We start from the raw sequence: 23,521 nt of genomic DNA, 5'->3' as shown, positions 1-23,521 counted from the left end.
ATGTGTTGGAGAAAGGCTGGGACATATATTGTTGTTTGTATAATCTTACATTGTAAAATAATTTTTGGTAACAAACATGTCAACAAGGGCGCAATTTTTTCTATACATAATTTCAGAAGTACTCCCTCCATTGTTAAACATATGACGTTTTGGTAGTTTAATTTGAACCACCAAAACGTAAGGAAACAGAGGGAGTACTATTAACTTATTTGGCTGATTTCTGAGCTACGGAGGAGAGCAAATATTATTCATGGTATATTGTAATTAAGAAAGAATAGTGATTTAATGGTAAAAAAATACATGATAAGTATTTGCACCAATACAATATTTATGCCACTAGCTTGATTCTCGCACCTTGCATTCTCCCGTTGCAACGCACGGGCATTTTTGCTATCTCTCCCTAATAATAAAGCACGGATTGACTTTGTCGGGTTCACCGTCACAATACGTTTTCTTCCTGTGAATTTACGCTTTTAGTTTTCACCTATATTATTTTCGCTATCCGAGGTGGTACTATTTATAAGCCTTTTCGTATGTGTAGTTAACAGTTCTTTTGTTGGACGTCGTTTTTTTAGATCTGGCCCACCCGGATCCTGTGTGTGCGTGTGTTTGAATATAAAAAAACAGAGAAAACAATTGGCCAACGCAGGGATTCGATCCTTGGTCTGCTAGGTGTGTGCAAACGCATCATACCGAATAGGCTAGACTCGTGAGTGTGCTAACGTTGGCGTCTGGTGGCATCTGGCCTTTCAAGAATAGAAGACCACGCGTACTCGGGCCGAAACAATGGGCCCGGGCATGCTAGGCCGGCCGACTGCTGCGGCCGACGGTACAAACATTGGGGAGCAGGCTACTGCTTCGGAAATTAAGCAAAGAATATGGCATGAATAAGAATTGTCCTTAACGAAACAAATGAAGGGGAGAGCAATAGCTATTATGCATAATTAGGCCAGCAAGAAAAGAAATAGACATTAATTGCTAATTACATGAGAAATAAATAAGGAAGGAGAAAGAAAAGAGAGAGGAAGGAAATAGACGGTAATTATGTAGAGTCGGCAAGAAAGGAAATAGATATTTTTGCATGAGAAATAAAAAAGGAAGGAGAAAGGAAATAGACTGTAATTGTTGTGAGCGCCATATTAATCGCATGAGTAATTAATAGGCCGGCAATTTGGATTCCTCACATGCATGATATAAGGAAACAAAGATAAATAAAATAGACACTAATTGCATGATAAATAAAGAAGAAAAGAGAAAGGAAGTAAATAGATGGCAATTACAGATTTTTTTTGAAGGAGGTGCGGATATCAATGGCAGGCGTGTAGTGCCCCATTCATATCTTATGAATAAAACGATGTGGCGTCTTTTTCATGCTTGATACTCACTAAATTCATGCCATTTTTTCTTTCGTTGCAACAGAGTGTGACATGTTTTCCTTACACTTATAATCCTTACTAAATTTGCGCCAAATTTATAACGCATTGAACATTATATTTGCGCATACAGTCCCCGCTAAATTTATGTCAATTGTTTCAACTGTTGTAACCCATGGGCATCTGTACTATTTTTTATATTTATATAAATGGAGGTATAATCTTATTGGTCCTCCCATTTCGTATGTCCATGGCAATTTTCATATTGAGCTAGGCTATTCTACCGATCATCTGTCCTGGGCCACTTGGCCTCTGCCCCGTTGGTCCGTGTAGCATTCCACCAATAGAAAAGCCAGTGCCCTGCCAACCTATCCGTGCAACCCGGCCCAACAAATCAAACCCGCCATCCCGTCTAGGATATGAGGCAAAAATCGTTGACCTCTAACTCACAACCTGCACAGTTTTTTGTGTTGATCGTGTTAGCCCATAAAAAAAGGTGTTAGATTGTTTTAAACTAAAGTTAAATTTGGTGGTTGTTTGTGTCCTTCACGGACTGGTACTTAACTATTACCATGTAAATCCGGATAACACAAACACAAGGCGCAAGCATTAGATTGTGCAGATGTGTTCGGGATCTCAAACGCGACCGTTCGCTGGTCTTTCCATGCAGGCGATGCAATTTTGTATTGGTTCCAAGCTCAGGTGGAACGTTCGCTGTGTAGTGAACATCGTGACTGACATGATAATAAAGAAAAGAAGTGGCAACGAGGAGGGAAGCACTAGGGGTGATAATTTGTTTCTCCCGTTGCAACGCACGGGCACTTTTGCTAGTTAATAATAAAGCACGGATTGACTTTGTCGGGTTCACCGTCACAATACGCTTTCTTCTCGTGTCAGAATACGCTTTTACAATTTGTACGGACAAAATCCTAATATAAATGAGGTGGTACTAATATAAATATAAACACGATTCAACGAGCCCTGTCTCACGCACGATAACTCCGGACGCCCTCCGCCGCCACGCCCCCATCCCTCCAACTCCGCTGCGCACGGGAGCAAGGGGAACCTGCGACGGCGGTGGCATGATCTCCGGCAAGCGGCGGGTTCGAGCGGTGGGGCCGGGATCTGGTGGCGGCGGCGAGCTCCTGTAGATCGGCGGCCTATCCTCTCCTCTGCGTACGCACAAGGCACAATAGCACGGGGTCCTCTCCCTACACGGCACGGCACTGCCGCCACGCGCGGCCAGTCTTCCTCTCCAGCTACCCTCGAGCAGCGCCGTCGTTGCCCTGTTCTTCTTCGCCTCCTCACCCGCCCCAACTCCTCACCCCAGCCCTCTCCACCTCGAGGCGGACGTCTCTGATTTGGATAGGAGTCGATGGCGTGTTCATGATGGAATACTGCTCCAACACGTAGCTATGGGTCCAACCCGAATATCAGATCAATCTCCCTGCCATAAGAAGAAACCCTAGAGTGGAAGCACAAGTAAATCGCATTGCAAGTTTGTAAGACGAGATTGTTGTGCGGGAACTGTCCAATCTCGCCTCCACCTACTTCGCCGGAAGACCATCTGCAATCCGACGTTGCTCTACACATCGCCGGAACTCCGAGTGCCGGTTCTCCACGAGGTATTGCATACTGAAGACACAAGGAGAATTGGAATCATGCTATTTGTTTTTCTAGAAACCTATAGTTAATGAAGCAAACATAAACTGAACCTTAGTGTGCTACTTCCTGATCTTCAGCTAATTTTTCATTGACTGATTCATTGTTGTGTTTAGTTAGTCTATCCACAAGCTAGAGGGACTAGGTTAATTAAGAACAATGTCTAAGGTAATGATTCACTATGTACAGGTTGCCACCATGTCATATTTGGTTGGCTTAGAGTGACAAGTATTTCAAGGGTAATCAAGTTGATAAGCACCAGCTTAAATTCAACCAAAAATTTTATGGCGTGATCTCAAATCTGTGAGCACACGAACCACGGAACTTCATCCAGCCATTCTGGATTTTTTAATTGAGAGACAACTAATTTCTCATTGTTTGATTCATCATGCTTACTCGCTCTGTCCTAGAGAGACTAACATTGTTCTCCGATCTGCTTGATTCACTTCAGTTAAATTTTCCAGTAGCTTCAGCTCTGTACATTGGCATGAAAAGGTGTTTGCCGTTTAGACGAATTAACTGTTGGATACTCCATGAAAGAGGTAGGCCCATCGCATGATTAGGAAGAATAAGGTGTAAGCTATACTTGAACAGATTCCGTTAAGGAGACCATTTAGCATGGTCTGCTGGTTATAGCCTCTTGAACTGTAGGCAGAAGTGAATTTGCTGCTTTATGCACTCAGGAAGCTGATTTCGTGTCGTGAACTCTACAGTTGAATATATTTAGTCCCTCTACACAAGCAGGCACAAACGTCCTTTTGATTTATTTATTTTTGAATTAGGCCGCATAAGTAGGCAGCAGTTACAATCAATGGTGATGCAGATTGAAGTACAGGCAAGATTGCACCTTTAGTAACATCAGTATCAACTATCAAGTATGTTTAATCTCATTTATCCGTAAGCTTAATATGTTGTATACTTGTATGGTGATGCAGAGTTGAAGTACACTGCAATCTGCACTGGGATGTCCGTAAGCTTAATCTCATTTATCCGTAAGCTTAATATCTTACAAATATTGCATATTTTATTTCAAATAAATGTTGGATTTTTTTTTCACAAAATTTGCCGCACACACGGCCTAACATGGCAAGATTGCACCTTTAGTAATCAGTACCATATAAGTATCAAGTGCAGTTTCTTTCAAAAAGAAGTATCAAGTGTAGTTAATCTCACTTCGATGCTTAATATATTGTAATGGTGATGCAGATTGAAGGAGGTCGTCCTTGTGATCACTGGAAACATGTTTGTGATTGAGGCACACAGCAAAATGGCTCACACTCACCACCATTACTCGAAGGACCATCTCCATATACGAGTTGCTTTACCTGAAAGCAGATTTCTGAAGATATATATTTTTTTGTATTTGTTTTATATTTTTGGACAACTGGTTGTTTATATTGGTGGAGATCCAGTGCTTTACAGAGCCCGCATATAAAGGTAATGTGTATTGCTATTTTTCTTACTTAGTAGCATTAGAATCTCCCCATCTCTTTATACGGAGGTGATGGCGAAGGAGGAAGAGTTGTGTCAGGCCCAGCTCAAGCTAGATGAAGAAGAGGAGGCCAGAAAGAGAGAATCAGCAAGGCAGAAGCCTTTTGATCTCAAGGCACGATTCTGCGGGTTGGTGAGCTACTAACAAAGACACACCTCTATTCTGAATTTCTACTTGAAAAAGATGGACCATAAGCTACGGAATATGTTCGCTGTTGACATTGGTGGTGGTGTCTTTTGGTTCAACATGAAGTTGTTTAAGTGAAAAATGCAGTGGAACATGTGGAACAAAGGACGTGGTATGGAAAGGAAAGCAAAGCAAAGCCTAAACAGTACAATGATGCAGGTTCAGATTTCATATGTTATCTTCCCTGCCTCAGGAATATGAAATGGTTGTCTTCTAGATTATGAACGTGTCTTTATTTGTCATGTATTGTCGATGCACTGTGTAGTCTGTACTAATTCTACTGAGACTGCTTGATCTCTTATCATTCACACTTCGGAATTTTCTAATTATCTTATTATTAGTAGTATCATCCTTCCAACGTACTGATTCACAAATCTTAGCTAATTAGGAAGGAACTACATGTTTATCCATTCTTTTTCAGATATGGTGCTCTTGTAGGCAAAGTAGATGCATAATTCTTTTGGAAGGAAGGGCAGGCACACTAGATAATGATGTATTATGTTTCTGGCCCAGAACAGGCAGCCCCCATCATCCACAACCTTGATTCCACAGTATACCCCGCTGATATGATCTAGAGGAGCGAGGAGCTGGGCAAGGAGTCACTGCCGGTTCACATGACCGAGAAGGGGTACGCGATTTTGGGAAGAGATGCAGGAAGACTGGAAGAAGATTGACTTCAGTCGCTTCGGCATCGCCGGCAGCGCCGATGGGATCCTGCTTTATTCCGAAGAACTGATTTTATATGATTCTGAACCTAGCCGTCCAACATCATATCTGTCCAGCTATACAAGCTTGTATGCAGCCAAGTTAGTTGCTTTATTATGGACTCAACGAGGAAGAGCACTACCACTTTTTCAGAATTTGATTTTGTGAACCTTCATGTTGCACTATCACATATTGCACATGAGTTGATTCAGGTTTCCAGAGTTCAGACCACAACAATCAATCGGTCTGAAGGTGCTCCTGTTTTATATCAGATCGTGAGGAATGGGGACCCTTTTCGGATATTTGACTACTATATTTGCATGCCGGAGTTCGCCGCCGTCTGCCGTGCTGTGATTTTTGGGTATGATGCTAGATTACGTGGTTGCATAGTTCCTTCTTTTTCTTCTTCAAATTCAATATTCTTGGGTCATGGTGTGCTCATGCTGATTTGCAGCCCGGATGATAGTCCGTGGGAGGGAGGTTAGTTGATCTAGATGTATTTAGTAGCTATTTCAATAATGTTATAGAATCTTTGCTAAACACCTTTGGTGTTGATTGTTCTTGAACTGAAGAAATTTACAATGTAGAATTGGCATAATTCACTTCCTGGATGGAAAAAGAAGTTGCATGTCCTTTAGTCAGCAAATCAAGTTGAGTGATGCAGCATGTTGGGGAAAAGTCGCAGGTATGTCCTGCACTGCACGCATGTGAGGCGAATGGTTTTTCTTGATGCCATTGTCGTCCAGTACATGGTGTTTATCAGCACTACTCCCTCCATAAACTAATATAAGAGCGTTTAGAATACTAAAATAGTTATCTAAACGCTCTTATATTAGTTTACAGAGGGAGTACTATTTTGTTCTTGTCTTAATTGAGTCTCATGCAAACTGATAAGCGGATGGTAAACACCTCTCTCTATATTGAAATATGTGTTGATTGATTTATACATGGTTTTTGATTTTATCATATGAATAGCTTTAAGAATTTGGCAACAAGTCCAGTGGAATCTCATTTCTTTAAGGACACCAGCGTCTAAATGCACAGTTGGTTTATTGAGTTTGTAGAGCCTATTTCTTTCAAGCGCTGCTTGAATTAGCCGGGAAAAAGTGTAGTTGGTATGTTATTTCGAATGCAATTTCAAGTAGTAGTACACAATGAAGAACTTCACCAACCAAGTAACCCTGAGATAGTTTAAAACATTTGAAGCGGTCTTTCTTCTCATGGTAGGATATTAAAAGTCTATTATATTGCTTCAGGAACTGTTTCAAGGAAAAGATAAATACTTTGATGTCCAAAAGGCTTTATCAGCGAACATTAGCGTGACTTTAATGGGACAATATCCATGGTTTTTCTAATATTGATGACTTCTTTTCGGAAAATACATGTACTCTTCATATAGGCAATTTTAAAATATTACACATCATATATCAATCTAATGTAAGATATCGAAATGTATAACAACTAGATTATGCTAAAAGTGTGACCACCATAACTGGCGGGGCAAAGAAAAGTGACAACATATAAGCATTTGTTTCTCCCGTTGCAACGCACGGGCCCTATTGCTAGTAATAATAAAGCATGGATTGACTTCGTGGATTCACCGTCACAATACGCTTTCTTCCTGTGAATTTACGCTTTCAGTTTGAATTTAAATAAAACACATACGCGAGGTGGTACTAAAGCATGAGAAAAAACCGATCCGACTCCTCAAACCTTTGTTCGTCCCCAGCAGTCCGTCCCGGTTAGGCCGGTCGCCCCCGCCCGCGCTTCAACCCATCTATGGTTCACATAGGCTGGTCGTTCCCACCTGGGCGTTAGCCCATCTATCCCCCAAAACCGCACCATAGCCCAACTATCACCAGAGACTTGCCAGCTCGCTACGCTGCTGGGCCTTATGGCCGGCAGCCACGCCTCGACTTACAAAGCCGCAAAAAATAGTTTGTTGCCTGCTTATTATTTTCTCAATAGTCCCACCTCGCCCTGTTAAATCGATTCTCATCAGTTATATACGTTTTGAAGTTCTTTGTAACATCAAACAATAAGCTGAGAAAGAGAAAGGAAGCACAGGAAAACGAGAGAAAGGAAGCATGGTCGGTACTGCGTGCCGGAGTTGTAGCCGGGCACGGCAAGGACGAGACGTGGGGCTGCTCGGACACAGCGGCGAAGACAACATGTCCTGCACGCCGGAGTGGTAGCCGGACACAGCAAGTACGAGACATTGGGCTGCTCGGACACAATAGCGAAGACAACATGTTGATGCAATCCTGCACGCCGGACAGGGCGGGACGTCGGGCTGCTTAGACATCCTGCGCGCTCGGACAAGACGTCGGGCTGCTCAGACATCCTGCACGCTCGGACACTTGTGTAGGCGGACACGGCAAGGACGAGACGCCGGGCTGCTCATATATATACAAGTTGATGCTGCATACATGAGGTTATAGGCGGTCTCGGCAAGGATGAGACGACGGGCTTCCTCGGACAGGACGGCGAAAATGAAGTACTGCACGCCAGAGTCGTAGTCGGCTGTACAAACTTTGGCTGCCTAAACACGTACGTACAACAATGGCCTAGATACAACTTCTAATCATCTGCTTCTCCAATTAATTTTCTCATCCATCCAAAGCGTTCCTTTATTTATTTTGCCTAAAAGTTCTTAATTTGAAAATAGTACATCAGGCCCTCTTAGTTCATTAAAAATAGACAATTAGCTGCCTAGAATCATCTTATGTGCATATATCAGTTGTGCCATCATAAGCATTTCTTTATCCAAAAATCCAAAAGTACCAATGTGCAGCCCTAAAAGAAATGGCTATTTTCTGTGTATATAGCCCTAAAAGAAATGGCTATTTTTCTTGGAGATTGCGTTATTGGGCAGCAAGCTTGTGCTCTTATGCATAATTAGTTTTTTTCTAGAGAATGTGCTATTATGGATTGTGCTTCTTTTACTTAGCTTAAATATTGTAGTTGAAACAATTTCATGTCCAACCGTTTGCCCATAACAACGATGAACTCAGACAACTGTGGTTGTGTGAGCATCAACGCCAGTGGAAATGAAAGTTTCTAGTAGAAGATTTGGAGCACTAGCACGCAGCTAGACTGTGTTCGACCTGGCCAATTTTGAGTCGTAAGAACCGGTGTTTTCTCCCATTGCAATGTACGGGCATTTGTGCTACTACATATAAAATTTAATATGCATTGTATTCATAGAAGTAATTGAAAAATAAAAGGCTCGTGGCAACGCACGGGTGTTCTACTACTACAATTTAATTAACCAGATCTGCTGGCCCATGAGGGTGTAGGTGGCGCTGTTTTACTGGCCCCCGCACGAGCCGAACCCGGCGCTGAACTGTGGGGTGGCCCACCACGGGTGAGCAAAACGTCGCACTGAACGGGGGGCTCCAAAACCTATCTCTCCCCCGTTCTGCCACCGCCGCCGCACAACCCCTCCGGCCGCCATGTCGTCGCCCCCTCCAATCCCGTACGTACAGACCTGTTGATCATCAACTTGAGGTATTAATAATATTAATACGTTCGTCAAATCCCCATCTTTGCCTTCTCGCCAGTTTGTTCATCTTCTCTTTTTATCCGAGAGGCTGAGAAGGTCCAATTTTATATCTATCGTGATGTTGCAGAGACGAAGATGAAGAGGCGGTTCGTCAATCTGGTGACGCAGAACTGGACGGAGGGCGTGTATTCGGTGCGCCGGATCGATCCTTACCACCATTTCTTCTACGGGTCAGCAGATGCAGCGCTCCGAGCAGCGGCGGCCGAGAAGACGGAGCCTTTTCCGGCGATGCGGATCAAGGAGCTGCCGACGCCATGCATGAACTTCACCGCAGCAGGTAGCCATGGCGGCACCCTGGACATGTTCGCGCTCTACAGCCCCCGCGCCACCGGCGACGGCAGAATAGTCTACACCGACATGATGGGCAACGCCGGGCTGTACGACGCCGGCAGACATGTCCACACCGCGCTGAGCCGCCTCAACGAGCGCAAGGGACCTCAGCCCATGTGCCTGTCCATCGCGCACCCCGATGCGGACGAAGAAGACAATCTGTACGTCTTGGATACGTACCCGGGCGACCGTGGGTGCTTCGAGGTCCTTGAGCGCACGCGCAGAAGATTTAGGTGCAGGATGATGCCGCAATGGCACTGGCGACTTCTTCCGCCGCCTCCCTTTGTCCGCCAACCTTTGTACCGACCATCCTCTGTCACCTCCTTTACCACCATGGTCGACGGCGACGGCTGCTCGACCATCTACATATCATGCGCTGGCGCTGGCGGCGTCGATGTCGGCACCTACAGCTACGAGACGCCGCGCCACGAGTACAGCGAGCCTCGAGGATGGCGCCACGTCGGGGAATGGATGCTGCCCTTTCGCGGCAGAGCTCACTACGTCCCTGAGTTCAACCTGTGGTTTGGCTTCTCGGCCTCGAGCCCGGACGATCACCTGTGCGCCGCGGACCTCTCTGCCATGGACGGCGGACGGCAGCCCTCCGCGCCCACGGTATGGGAAGATCTGAACCCGCCTGATGAGGGAGAGGCGTGGCTTCCAAAGCAGCTCGAGCTTCTCCACCTGGGCGGTGGCAAGTTTCTCATCGCAAAGACCTTTACGGAAGGAGAAAGAGGTGGATACTTTTCTGTGCTCACCGGCGTAGAGATGATGGCGTGCGCCGCCGGTGATGACCGGCAGCAGACCCTTCAGATGGTCAAGCACAAGTGCGCGCGTTTTGTCTTCACGGATGAGCACATCGAGCGGGTGCTCTGAATAAATTGATAGTCTTGCATCGGTACTTGTCAGATTCAGATTGAATGAAGCATGCATGTTCAAATTTTGATTGATGATGACTTGTAAAATCTTGCAATTTTCCTGCAACTGTACCAGCTGATTGACATACTAATTTCTCTAAAATTTCCAAGCAGGATCGATCTGATTCTGATTCCATTGCGCTCTCAGTCACTTCAGAGATGCCCAGTCTGCTCCATATAGCAGAACCACATTAGTGCATGTGAAGAGCAAGTGTTGGCATCCTCGCCCCCCTGTTTTAGTCTGGGCATTGCATCGACGAGACAATATGTCGATTTGCTAGAATTACCCAACTGCAGTTTACCAGAAAAATATATCAGATTTTTTACATTTATTTTATAGTTCATCAGAGAGCATATGAGCTCAGGACCAAATACTCCACTTCCCAAAAAGTCCTCTTCTACTCAAAATAATCTTGGATGAACAGAAAAATCAGAAAAAATGAAAAACACATTCAATACCTGTTTAAAAAAACACATTCAATAAAATCTGATTTTTTGTGTGGAAAACTTCAACAGATGTTTGTATGCTTGAAAAAATTCATCATGAAATTACATTCATGGAAGTCACGGCAAAAAAACAAAATCAGTACTCCAAAATGCTTTAAAAATATAACATTTTTGGAGTGTCGATTTTCTTTTCGTTTTTTTTGCCACGACTTCCACAAATGTCCTTTCATGATAAATTTTGCAAGCACACAAAACATTTGTTGAAGTTTTTCATTTATTTTCTTTTTTTATTTTACTGTTCATCAGGTAGCATATGAGCTCGGGACCAAATACTCCACTTCCTAGTAAGTCCTCTTCTACTCCCAAGCTCAAATGAGCTCGGGGTGAAGAGTAAAATAAAGAAACATAAAAAATTTCGTGGCAAACTTCAACAAATGTTTGTATGCTTGAAAATGTCATCACGAAATGACATTCATGGAAATCATGGCAAGAAAAATAAAATCAATACTCCAAAATGCTTTCAAAAATACTCCCACCATAAAGAAATATAAGAGCATTTAGATCAGAGGGGGTAGCATTTTTGGAGCATCGATTTTTTTTTGCCATGACTTCCACAAATGTCCTCTTCCCAAAAAGTCCACTTCTACTCCCGAGCTCAAATGAGCTTGGGATGAACAGTAAAATAAATAAAAATTTGAAAACACATTAAAAAATATCAGAATTTTTTCGTGGAAAACTTCAACAAATGTTTGTATGCTTGAAAAAATTCATCATGAAATGACATTCGTGGAAGTCACAGCAAAAAAACAAAATGTGTACTCTAAAATGCTTTTAAAAAATAGCATCTTCGGAGTATAGATTTTTTTTTTTGCCACGACTTCCACAGATGTCCTTTCATGATAAATTTTGAAAGCACACAAACATTTGTTGAAGTTTACAAGAAAAAAGTTCAGAATTTTTTCATTTATTTTACTACTCTTTTTATTTTACTGTTTGTTACAGAGCATATGAGCTCCAGTCCAAATATCTCGCATGCCCCAATTGGAGACGTCCATTTCAAACATTGTGTCCTAAAGCTAACGGGACAGGTCGTAACAATTGGGACGATGAGCCCCCGACCTTTATTTCACTCTCATTCAGCTAACATTTTTACGATCTCACGAAAGACGTGCACAAAAGATGCATCTACATCAACTGTCATTAGTCTATTACCTCCAAATTTGAGAACCATCTTCAGCTATCCACACAAGCGTTTTGCATTACAATAAAGGCATACGGCTAGACAAACTAACACTAGATGGCAAATTGCAAGATTTTACATTCCACCATCAATCAAAATTACAACACATTTCAGTCAATCTGAATCTGGGAGTACAAAAAAAGTAAGATACAGAAAATTATATCTTGCGAACAATAAACTTAAGTTTTTCCTTCAGGAAAAAGCCCGGAGAAGCACTCAAAATTTTCCTTCAGGAAAAACCCAGAGAAACGGCAGCAGCATAAATACGCCACGACAAGCGCAGCTAGTGCTAGCTAAACCCTCGCTGTACAGTTACAAAAATTCCCTACAGCCTTGTCTACTCACTTGTTCTTCTTGTGCTTGTGTTTTTGTGTCCTCTTGGCTGCGAGGGCACCCGAAGCGCTCTTCCCCTCAAACCTTTTCGCCATCTTCATGACACTGGCCATGCCCTTGCGGGCGGACTGCTTGCGATCCGACCGGCGGTTGAGCAGCTTACGATCCAAAGGCCAGTAAGCATATGGCTCCATCTTGTCTTTCTTCTTGAGATCACCACCGGCCTTCTTGCTGGTGTACTCATGGCCGGTGTAGGACCAGCCAGTGCTGGCCACCTTCCTCCTCTTCACTGACTGGCTTCTGACAGAGGTCTTGTCATCAGCCTCCTCCTCATGCGAGATGATGGGCTTCTTTTTACGCCATTCCCGTTCTTCGCGAATGATCATACGGCCTTCGGGGTCCATCTCGATCTCATCGTCGTCGTCGTCATCAGGTGCAGCCCTCTTTTTTCCTGTCGATTTGAGAGCCAACCGCATTGTCTTCTGGTCAAGTAAATCTAGTGGCTCACCAGTTGAGTGATCAATGAACTTTTCCTGCAAGTTCTTATCTTGACGCTTTCGGTTCGACCTGGACGTGAATAAAAGAAAACACAAACAAGTACGATTGTTTCAGCTTCTCAGGCAGCTTTTCAGCATGGCAATTGTTTCAGCTTCTGAGGCAGCTTTTTAGCACGGCAGTGTCATGGCACATACCGTGTTGAAGCTTTTGATCCATTACGAGAAGCTACAGTATGCTGCTTGGAAAAGGGACCATTCGAGTCTTCATCGTCACTTCCAAAATCAGAAAACATCTGTGTGTGATTCCATCCACTTTGCCTGCAGTCAAAACATGGATCAATCAGTTGAACACAAGATGTGGATACTTTGGATTTAAATTAGATTAAACAAAAATTGCTTTTGTCTAAGCTCACGACTTTCCAGAAAAAAAAAACAGATGGCACTAAATTATGGCATTATCGTGCCAGTAATACCTTGTAGCTCCTGAGGCCATGGACATAGCCTCCCCATCTTCAGACAAATTGCCCTTCCTCATTTTACGCTCATTAATCTGGTAAACATTGCAAACAAATGGTAGAAGTAACACGATAAGAGGGAGAAGTCATTATTTTCTTTTCTCTGTGAAGCTTTTGTTGGAACTCTGCAGATTTGTATCACAACTGAACTTACCTTCCTGATATTGGTGAGCAATTTCATATGTTCTTCGGGCATCACAGCTTTCACTGCATCTAAACCACATTTTTTCACGAGAATTTCAACAAGTGACTTGACCTAATAATAAAACGAGTGGAGTTATTAGCAGGCTCAAAAACCTAATAATAAGAGTGAAATTACAATCATTAATATGCAAAAATGTGCATTCATTTCCCAAACACTTCTTTTATCTTTCCTGACAAAGTAGGACAACAGCAAAGACAGAGTAAAATACTAACATGCAGAAGTAGGCATGTATTGATTTTTTTTATAGCACATTCCTAGTCAAAAATAAACAGCGCTTCATCACAAACAATCAATCGATATGACAATACCTTCGCTTTTAAAGAATTCTTCTTATCACTTTGCCAGCTCAACAAACCCTCAACGACTCCCTTCAAGTGCTCATGAAGCACATCAGCTTTAGATCTAGCCACCAATGCTTTGATAAAGCCTAAATTGGCCTGGCCACAATATCAATGTTAGTTGAAGGAGCTTCAGATGAAATTATTGATTAGCTAAATTCATGAACTGGAGGAGTGTTATGACTTTACTTTGACAAGTTCTCGGTTGTTCCTCTGCATAAGGAGAAAAGTCGAGGGGAGGAGCTTGTAAGCTACTCCAATAAGATCTGAGAACTCATAGGTCAAGCGAGCTAACCCAGTCACAGCAGCACTAATCGCATGTGGAGTTTGACCAGCTAGACCACCAGCTACCTAAACATGAAAGCTGACAAAGTTAAACCGAACTATGTATCACATCTTGTTGTATAGAGGGAGAAAATATCCCAATTATCAAGGGTTGACAACTGAGCACACCGGAAAATGCTAGGTTGCCAAATTGCAACATCATAGTGCTCAAGTGGTCGAATTCCCATAAAAAAACTGAAATTAAAATGCATAATGACATTGAAGTACCATGTCAAAGAACTGGTGCAAGCTGTCCTTCCTCCCATCATTTTCAGCATCTTCACAAGCGTGGCCAATTGCAATAAGCACATCATAAGCTCTATTTCTGGTTTTCTTGTTAGCCTGTGAAGAAACATAAACGCATCACCATTAATCTCACATCTGACTTTCCTGTACCACATGAGTACATTCAGAAGTTGTCCTATCAGAAAAATGAACATTGCTTCAGTAGCAAGAGTTAAGCGAAAGAACTATGCCATTCGACACTTGAGTACTTGATCAATGTAAGCAGTAAGGTCTAGAGTAAACAAACATCTGAACTCTACTCTGAACAGAAAAACTCACTTTGATCTATTTCTGTTTCAACAAAACAAAAGAACAGCCTTAGGTAATAACAGGAAGCTGTAATTATGTATTGTGTTTCAAAGGGAATAAGAAACAAAAATGACAAATTGGCAGCATGCTACTTGAGCATTATAGAAAGTTTCTTCCTGGCTACATTGATATTTGATAATGAAGTGCAATGTATAATACACTATTTCCGTTACCTCCTTCAAGGCAAGAAGTATTTCAGTGAGAAATGAACTAACAATTTCCCTCTTCCTAAGCTTCGATGGATCCTGCAGACAAGAAAGTGATGCACATTTGTTAATGCTCTCCCAGATAGAGATGTACATTTGTTCATAAACTGTGTTGATGTTTCTGCTTTACCAACCTTCAAAATGTAAACAATAAGGTGATGCAGGCATTCAAGCCTGTACCGCTTTGATGGAAATTGGCATGGCAATGACAAAATCATCAATTCCAACAGGACATCTAAATTCCTCTCAATAAATTCAGCATCCTGAAATAGTCAAGCATACAGAAAAAAGTTCGGAAGTTATTTTTCTTGTTTCATGCAATTGTTGAATAAATTAATTAACTGAAAACAAAAACAAACCTTAAGTAACATTGAGAGGACCTTGTATGCTCTCTTTTGATTCATTGAGTCGCTATCCTAGAACCAGAAAAAAAAGCAAGGTACAAGCAATTTACATAACATGTTGCTTAAATGAAAAAGACAAACATAAGTTGCATTAAAACCATATATGTACCTTAATTGCAGGTTTTACATAACTGAATAGCACATTGATAGACTTTGCATCCAATCCAGGCATTAATGAAGCTGCAAATTCTAAAAGGAGGGCCCTGAAATTCAAATCAAGATTTGAAATCAACACTGGACTTAAACTGGAATCTAGGATGCACAGATAAGAACCGAGAAAAAATTAAACTCCGTGAAACCTTGTCATGTTATTTGTATTGGAATTATCGTCAATCTGCATTGAACCGTCATTCACTTGCTGTGCATTAACAGCTTTTGTGGCATCCAGCAACTTTCTTATTGCATCAAGGAAGAACTTGCTGACAACATCTTTGTCTGATATGGATGCTATCTCGCTTATCGCAGGCTGGTTGAACGAAGAGGGCAAAGCCATGTAAGTTACAGGCTTTCAAGCAATATAAATGAAACAATCCAACATGAAATTCATAATAGAATGATGGAATTGCACTCCACAAAATAAGGAGACTTAGTTTAGGCTTGGTTCATTTTTGGTCAAAAAATATAATTGACTATTAGCAGTGATAGATTCAAATGATAATCTATCAGTGTATCTTACAGGAAATTTACACTTTAAAGACACAACTTAAAAAGAAAAATCAAACAACTCCGAGAAAAATTGCATAACACACATGGATCAAGCCCCATAATATTCACAGAGTACAACAATCAGATCAAGCCCCCACAATAAGATGACAGCATATCTATATTGCAAACAGCAATGGCATACCTGTAAGAATCCAATAGCGTCCTTTGAGGATGACATGAATATAGAACATAATATCTCCAAGAATTTTGAAGAGAAAGCACGTATTTCTTTCAAATTTTCCTCAGCTGACTCTTTAGTATAGCGTTCCTTTGCTCTTCTTTCAGATTTGCTTAATTCAGCATCAACAAGAATGTCCTCTTTGTTAGTGATTGACAAAGCTTTCTTGTTTTGTTTGATTAAAATCTAAAACGAACACAAGTCAGAAAGACACTTAAAATTAAATAGCAGTTCACTGTAACTTGAACAGAGGCGATGTGAAGCACCTGAATACTGGAACAAATGATGCCACGCAAGTCAGGCTGGTTTTGGAGAGTGTCACATAAAACATTTTGTAGAACTCTGAAGCTGCTTGAAGTATCACATGGATAGTTACAACAAGATGGTAACAAAGACCAAAGTGAATACACATAACCCTCTGCTCTCTTGGCGGAGAAAAGCTTATCGTCTTTCAAAAGCTGGTCAATTGCAGATATTGGAAACATTATCAGGCTGTAGTTCAAAAATGAATGGCTTGATCCTTTTATTGTTAAAGCATAAAAAAGATCTTTATTTCCATTATACCTTGGAAATACTCTTCTCTACAGCTCTAACGATGCCCAGAATATCTCTCAAGAAAAACTGTAAACTAGCACCAACAATGTGCCTTTCTAAAATAGGGAGAATCCATTCATTCTCAACAGATATTGACTGAATATGAAGAATATCAAGAACATTCTTTGGCCCCATTGCAGAAATTGCTGAACCAAGACATGCATTGAGCTGCAAAATAGAAGCATTTGAAGGTGAACCAGCAGATGGCATTCAAGTTTACAGGCTACAGCTTTATATATTGACTATGCGTCTATGCTCATAGGCCATAGCAAAATCTTAAGCGGCATAAGTTTTGGCAAGATCAAAGTGCATGTGTGGTAGACAGAAATACCTGCTTCCGGAAAGAAAAGTCATCATCAGACATGTTCTGCATGTCTGCCAGGTTCTTAAGTGCTTCTGGCAATAGATCAGATGAAGATTTTCCTATTGTTTCCCATGAGAAATGAGTTCAGGAACTGAGACAGCTTGATATCAAGCAACTAACTAGTGGTAGTAAAAAAAAGTAATATTGTCCAATTTATCAGAAAACAATCAAAGTAGAGATGATTACATAGCAATGGCTGACAAGAAGCATGGTGAAAGATTAATTGCATCTCCATGACTAGATGAGACACCAAAAATTAGAAAGATCAATTGCGGTCCAATATTGGTTAGGTACTGAAAATGAAAACCAGATCTACAACCACCATTATCACAGAACTAATGCAGGGGCCAATTTTACGGTGAGTTTGTGGTTGCTATGTTCTGTTGGAATTAAGTGTATGTGTGGGTGTGGGTGTGTGTGTGTGTGTGTGGGGGGGGGGGGGGGCTTCTTTACTGTCCAAGTGTTTGTTGTCACATGTTATAGAAGATCCTTTAAATACCATTGCATTCCAAAAATAAATAGGCGCTTTAAAAAAAATACAGTACTGCAAACAAAGCCTCAAGCCAAGCATTGCCAAGTGCCAACTAATGAGAATTACAAAGCATTAGAAATTTAAGACTAACAACACAATGCCAACACGTAAGATAAGGGTAAAAACAGTGGTATACTTACCAAACGTGTCAAATGCCAATGAAATTACAAGAAATGATTTGTCCCATACATCACTGCAGCGTACATCTAGCAAGCCCTCCAGGATAGCACATATCTTCTCTATGACTGTGGGGTTAGATCTCACCCCTTGATGTCTAGCCTTAATCTGGTCGATCCCCTGAGACACCATGTTTTCATCAATGCAATTATCTATTAATCCTTTGAAAGTCTCCACAGCACAAAATCTAGCTTCTTCAAATTCACTTGCCAATATATCTGAGAAATAATTTGAAAGAGAGAGATTAATATGATTTGTAAGTAATATATAACAACCAAGGAATGCCAATAAACTTAGAAATGCCAAATTTATGAAAATCACCAACCTCCAAGCGAAGTAAACACTAGTGGGAGCTTTACAACAAATATGTGCTTATTCTGACTATAAACTTTTCTAGTGCCAATATTTAGAAGCCGTGCAATTGAAGCGAGTTCATCTCCTGATTTTCTTTCAGTGGAGACTGACACCCCGAGAGAACATATGAGATCCAATAGCATATCAGGTTTAAGCTGCACAGTTGGGCTGTCACCAACAGCGTGCAGATTCTCCAATATACTCTTTGTCACAATTGGCTGACGCAGACCCAACAGTGCTGTAAAATACTTTAAGATGGTATTGGAAGGCTTGGATGCCATGAGAGGAAGGCAGCACTTAAGAGCATCTAACATATGTATGACCTCCTTAGCCCCCTTGGGTCCTTCTGCTGCTGAACCAGTGTTTGCGTCATTGGACCCTCCAGCAAGCAGCAGAAGTCGTTCAAAACATCTTGCGATTCCGTCGCTTGCCGGAACCAAAATAGCTTTTCTCTGAAAACTCAGGAGAATATCTCGCAAGCCAGAATGAGATTGATTTCTCACCTGCAGCCCATTAAAGTAAACCATGAATAATCTTCAACATGTTGATCGAACACTTGCATTTTGGACTGAGTACCGCGGAAATCATTCGCATAATCTTATACTAGATATCCCGATAAGACTGTAAGCCACCAATTTTCAACTCAGAATCGATGGTAGTTTACCTTGGGCCGATCATCGGTGACGAGCCGTAGCACCACGGCGTAGAGCGGCTCCACCGCCTGCCAGCTGGACTTGTCTCCCGCGGATATCAAGTGCGCGAGGCACCTCACCCCCGCCCTGACGCCGGAGTCGGGCGTGGAGGGGAACTCGAGCACGCGCGCCACGTCGTCGGCGACCTCGCGGCCGCGGGAGCGTACCACGGCGGTCGGGAGCGCGGGGATCGCCGCGGAGAGGAACGCGAGGAGTGCGCCCGCGACGTGGCTGTCGGCGGCAGCGGGCCCCGCGCGGGCGAGCGGGCCCAGCGCGGCGGCCGCCGCCCCGAAGTAGGCGACGGTGGAGGTGGGAAGGCCGCTCTCCCTGACGGTCTGCGCCAAGGAGGCGGTGGTGGCGCAGAGGTGCTGGTCGTCCTCCCGCCGCGAGGCGCTGAGGCGGGCGAGGATGGCCGCGGCGAGGTCAGCCTCGCCGGAGAACAGGGAGAGGTCGGGGTCGTCGCCGGCGACCGAGCGGGGCGTCTGGGGGAGCTCCTCCATGTCGACGTCGGCCATGGTTGCGGTGGCGGGCGTGCGGCGGACCGGCGCGCGCGGCCGAAGCTTTTCGGGGTAGGAGGCGCTAGGGTTTTGGCGAGGTTGGGGGAGACGGGCTGGCTCGTTTTGTTTCGTGGGGCGCGAATGTGGGTGGCCCTTTTTGGAGGGGATTAGTGGGCTGGATGCACATCAAATGGGTAGTTAGGGATTTCATTTTGTTTGGGCTATGGGCTGGCCAGAGGGGAAATAAACCAGCCCGTAACACGACTACTTGCATTTGTCTTTTTCTCAAAAAAAAAAAAATACTACTTGCATTTTGCGCATCGGGCATCCTACTGCTATTTTTTTTTGTTTTTCAAAAAGGAGGTTGACACCCCGGACCTCTGCAATCCTACTGCTAAGCACACACTCACTTTTTAGGTATTTTTTTATCGTGTGACTAGTGCTGATAAACTCTTCTGATTCTCAAGAATGAATCTTTGATTGGATGGTCAGGAAGATGAGTGTACCTTCAACATGGTAGGGTCAAACCTCGAAATCACTAATTGAGGAGCGCTCCTCGCAACGATTAGTCGGGGAGCGCTCCCCGCGCGCCAAGTGTCACGCGCGGAGCGGTCGTGAGACTTTTCCGAGGTGCTCCGCGCGCGACACTTGTCGTGCGCACGGCGTCTCCCGTGTTTTCCGGTTTCCGGTTTCCCTTTCTAGTTTTTTCTTTTTTCACTTTAGTCCTTATACTTTTAATGTTTTGTAAAATCTTTTGATCTGTTTTGAGATCTGTTTCTCTCTGGTGTGGGCGAACCGTCGTGGAGCACTGTTCTTTCTTTGCCGTCGTCTCCGCCCGTCGCGGCCGCCGCTCTTGTCGCGTGGTTACGGCGGCCCCTGTCCCGGCCGCCGCGCTTGTTGCCTGCTCTTATGGCGGTCCTTCTTTAGCGTCAACCGCGCTTCCCCGTTCGCGATATCGCCGTTCCCTACCGGTTGCCTTCGTGGGTTCCCTGTTTCCCTTTCTCGTTTCTCTTTTTGTTCCCATTATATTTCCGGGATATGGAGATTTATGGGGTAGTTACGGGTGGGGACTACCAACACTATCAGATGTCAAGTTTCAACTGGGTTTTGTGGGATTAGTTCTTGATAATCATTGTGTTCCTTGCAGTTATGGCTTGTCCTTTTTGCCGTATGCCTGGTGGCCCGTGTTCTTCTGTTGATTCTTCTGTAGATGGGTTCAGTGTGGTCCTGTATCGGCGTTGTTGGAGGCGTGTTGTAAGAATATCATTTTATAATTATTCAATTTTTGGCACACACGCTTATTTCTTTTGGTGCTTGTGACGCCCCCGATTTGACCGTACACTAATCATGCACGCAAATGTGTACGACCAAGATCAGGGACTCACGGGAAGATATCACAACACAACTCTAAAACATAAATAAGTCATACAAGCATCATAATACAAGCCAGGGGCCTCGAGGGCTCGAATACAAGTGCTCGATCACAGACGAGTCAGCGGAAGCAACAATATCTGAGTACAGACATAAGTTAAACAAGTTTTGCCTTAAGAAGGCTAGCACAAAAGTAGCAACGATCGAAGAGGCAAGGCCTCCTGCCTGGGACCTCCTAACTACTCCTGGTCGTCGTCAGCGGCCTGCACGTAGTAGTAGGCACCTCCAGTGCCGTGGGAGTCGTCGTCGACGGTGGCGTCTGGCTCCTGGACTCCAACATCTGGTTGCGACAACCAGATAGAAAGGAAAGGGGGAAAAAGAGGGAGAGAAGCAACCGTGAGTACTCATCCAAAGTACTCGCAAGCAAGGAGCTACACTACATATGCATGGGTATATGTGTAAAGGGGCATATCAGTGGACTGAACTGCAGAATGCCAGAATTAAAAGGGGGATAGCTAGTCCTGTCGAAGACTACACTTCTGGTCATCTCCATCTTGCAGCATATAGAAGAGAATAGAGTGAAGTCCTCCAAGTAGCATCGCATAGCATAATCCTACCCGGCAATCCCCTCCTCGTCGCCCTGTTAGAGAGCGATCACCGGGTTGTATCTGGCACTTGGAAGGGTGTATTTTATTCAGTATCCAGTTCTAGTTGTCATAAGCTCAAGGTACAACTCCGGGTCGTCCTTTTACCGAGGGACACGGCTATTCGAATAGATAAACTTCCCTGCAGGGGTGCACCACATAACCCAACACGCTCGATCCCAATTGGCCGGACACACTTTTCTGGGTCATGCCCGGCCTCGTAAGATCAACGCGTCGCAGCCCCACCTAAGCACAACAGAGCGGTCAGCACGCCGGTCTAATCCTAAGCGCGCAGGGGTCTGGGCCCATCGCCCTATGCACACCTGCACGTTGCGAACACGGCCGCGAGCAGACCTAGCAACCCACACGATCACGGCGGTTACGTCAAAGCGGTCCAACACGGCGCGCGCCACTCAGTCGCTGACGTCACGAAGGCTTCGGCTGATACCACGACGCCGGGATACCCATAACTACTCCCGCGTAGATGGCTAGTGCGTATAGACCAAATGGCCAGACTCAGATCAAATACCAAGATCTCGTTAAGCGTGTTAAGTATCCGCGAACGCCGACCAGGGCCAGGCCCACCTCTTACCTAGGCGGTCTCAACCTGCCCTGTCGCTCCGCCACAAAGATCCACTTGCGGGTACTCCTACGAGCCGACCCGACTTTAGTCATCACATGTGCCATGTATATAGTATATAAGTATATACCCGCGATCACCGCCCAGGTGATCACGGCCCGATAGTGTAGCACAGCAGACGGACAAGAATGTAGGGCCACTGATGGAAATCTAGCATCCTATACTAAGCATGTAGGATTGCAGGTAAAGGTATCAACAGTAGTAGCAAGGATAGGCTATGCATCAGAATAGGATATCGAAAAGCAGTAACATGCTACACTACTCTAATGCAAGCAGTATAGAGGAGAGTAGGCGATATCTGGTGATCAAGGGGGGGGCTTGCCTGGTTGCTCTGGCAAGTAGGAGGGGTCGTCGACTCCGTAGTCGAACTGGGCAGCAGCAGTGTCGGTCTCGTAGTCTACCGGAGAGAAGAGGGGGAAGAAACAGTAAATACAATGCAAACATAAGCATGACGATGCGTGACATGACAGTGAGCGGTGCTAGGGGTGTCCTAACGCGACAGTAGGTGGTACCGGTGAAGGGGGGGAACATCCGGGAGGTATTCCCGATGTTTCACGTTTTCGGGCAGACGGACCGGAGGGGGAAAGTTGCTAGTTCGATAGGTTAGGGAGGTGTGGTGGACGAACGGACTGCGTATTCGGATTCGTCTCGTCGTGCTGAGCAACTTTCATATAGAAAACATTTTCATCCGAGTTACGGTTTAAAAGATATGAATTTTCAAAGTTTATTTGAATTTCTGGAATTTTTTAATTAACAGAAAAAGGGATATGACGTCAGCATGATGTATGAGTGACGTCAGCGGTCAACAGTCCGGGTTGACTGGTCAAACTGACACGGGGGACCCACCTGTCATAGACAGTGGGTTAACAGAGGATTAAACTAATTAACTTCTAGTTAATTAACTAATGGGCCCACCTGTCAGTGAGAGATTATTTAAACTAATTATTTTTATTTACAAAACATTTTCTTTTTCTTTTCTTTTTTTTTAAATTTTGCGGCGGGGCCCGCATGTCAGTGACTGGGCCTGCCCAGTCAGCAGTTGACTGGGTCAACCCAGTCAACTGGGGCCCGTGGGGGCCACTGGCGGTGAGCCAGGGGGGGCCCGGCCGGCCACGTCGGCAGGGCACCGGAGAGGGGCTCCGGCGAGCTCCAACGCGGCGGCGATGCGCGGGTGTGCTTCGGGTTTCGCCCACAGTGGGTTTGCGGGGGCGGGGCTTGGCGCGTTCGACGCGGCTCGACGTCGCGCGTCCAACGGCGGTGGTCGGAGGGGCTGGAACGGCCGGAGACGAGCGCTATGAACTCGCCGGCGGCGAGGTGCTACGGGTGCCCGACGGAAGCTACGCTAGAGCGCGCGAACGGCCGAACTAACTACCTAGGCGGGTGAGGCTCGGTGCGGTCGGGCTAGCGGGCCAACGCCCGTGACCATTTGGTCACCGGAGACAC

General features: G+C 44.3%; 2 protein-coding genes and 1 long non-coding RNA gene across 4 annotated transcripts; 2 read left to right on the top strand and 1 right to left on the bottom strand.

Moving 5' to 3' along the window:
- Positions 1-3,687: 3,687 nt before the first annotated feature.
- On the top strand, positions 3,688-5,629 carry LOC123141936 (uncharacterized). 2 transcript variants are annotated; one of them, XR_006470470.1, is made up of 3 exons: positions 3,688-4,027; positions 4,242-4,872; positions 5,232-5,629. It is a non-coding gene; the product is annotated as an uncharacterized lncRNA (long non-coding RNA). The 2 variants fall into 2 exon arrangements; XR_006470469.1 differs by having other exon boundaries at positions 4,242-5,629.
- A 3,123-nt stretch (positions 5,630-8,752) lies between these two features.
- Positions 8,753-10,260, top strand: LOC123141935 (uncharacterized). The gene is made up of 2 exons (XM_044560992.1): positions 8,753-8,928; positions 9,051-10,260. Exon 2 carries the CDS (start codon positions 9,059-9,061, stop codon positions 10,184-10,186), a length of 1,128 nt encoding a protein of 375 aa, XP_044416927.1. The 5' UTR covers positions 8,753-8,928; positions 9,051-9,058; the 3' UTR covers positions 10,187-10,260.
- A 1,708-nt stretch (positions 10,261-11,968) lies between these two features.
- Positions 11,969-19,551, bottom strand: LOC123145780 (RRP12-like protein). Its single transcript, XM_044565273.1, has 19 exons — positions 18,899-19,551; positions 18,206-18,737; positions 17,844-18,098; positions 17,139-17,230; positions 16,778-16,975; positions 16,480-16,671; positions 16,178-16,399; positions 15,630-15,796; positions 15,440-15,533; positions 15,286-15,342; positions 15,061-15,189; positions 14,894-14,965; positions 14,355-14,468; positions 13,992-14,153; positions 13,773-13,901; positions 13,414-13,515; positions 13,218-13,294; positions 12,940-13,062; positions 11,969-12,814 (listed from the first exon to the last, which is right to left on the bottom strand). Exons 1-19 carry the CDS (start codon positions 19,439-19,441, stop codon positions 12,256-12,258), a joined length of 3,819 nt encoding a protein of 1,272 aa, XP_044421208.1. The 5' UTR covers positions 19,442-19,551; the 3' UTR covers positions 11,969-12,255.
- Between the last annotated feature and the right edge of the window lie 3,970 nt (positions 19,552-23,521).

The sequence above is a fragment of the Triticum aestivum genome, chromosome 6D (genome assembly GCF_018294505.1).
Source record: "Triticum aestivum cultivar Chinese Spring chromosome 6D, IWGSC CS RefSeq v2.1, whole genome shotgun sequence".
In the NCBI taxonomy this organism is placed as follows: Eukaryota; Viridiplantae; Streptophyta; class Magnoliopsida; order Poales; family Poaceae; genus Triticum; species Triticum aestivum.
Note: the sequence above shows the minus strand (reverse complement) of the source record. Positions and strands in the feature narration are given on the sequence as shown.

What these genes read in the sequence shown, in the direction of transcription:
- LOC123141935 (XM_044560992.1), top strand. Translation starts at nt 9,059, where the DNA reads ATGAAGAGGCGGTTCGTCAATCTGGTGACGCAGAACTGGACGGAGGGC.
- LOC123145780 (XM_044565273.1), bottom strand. Translation starts at nt 19,441, where the DNA reads ATGGCCGACGTCGACATGGAGGAGCTCCCCCAGACGCCCCGCTCGGTC. An exon ending in AATACAAATAACATGACAAG is followed by an intron (nt 15,534 to 15,629) that starts GTTTCACGGAGT and finishes TTTGAATTTCAG; the next exon opens with GGCCCTCCTTTTAGAATTTG. An exon ending in ACAACCGAGAACTTGTCAAA is followed by an intron (nt 13,902 to 13,991) that starts GTAAAGTCATAA and finishes TATTGTGGCCAG; the next exon opens with GCCAATTTAGGCTTTATCAA.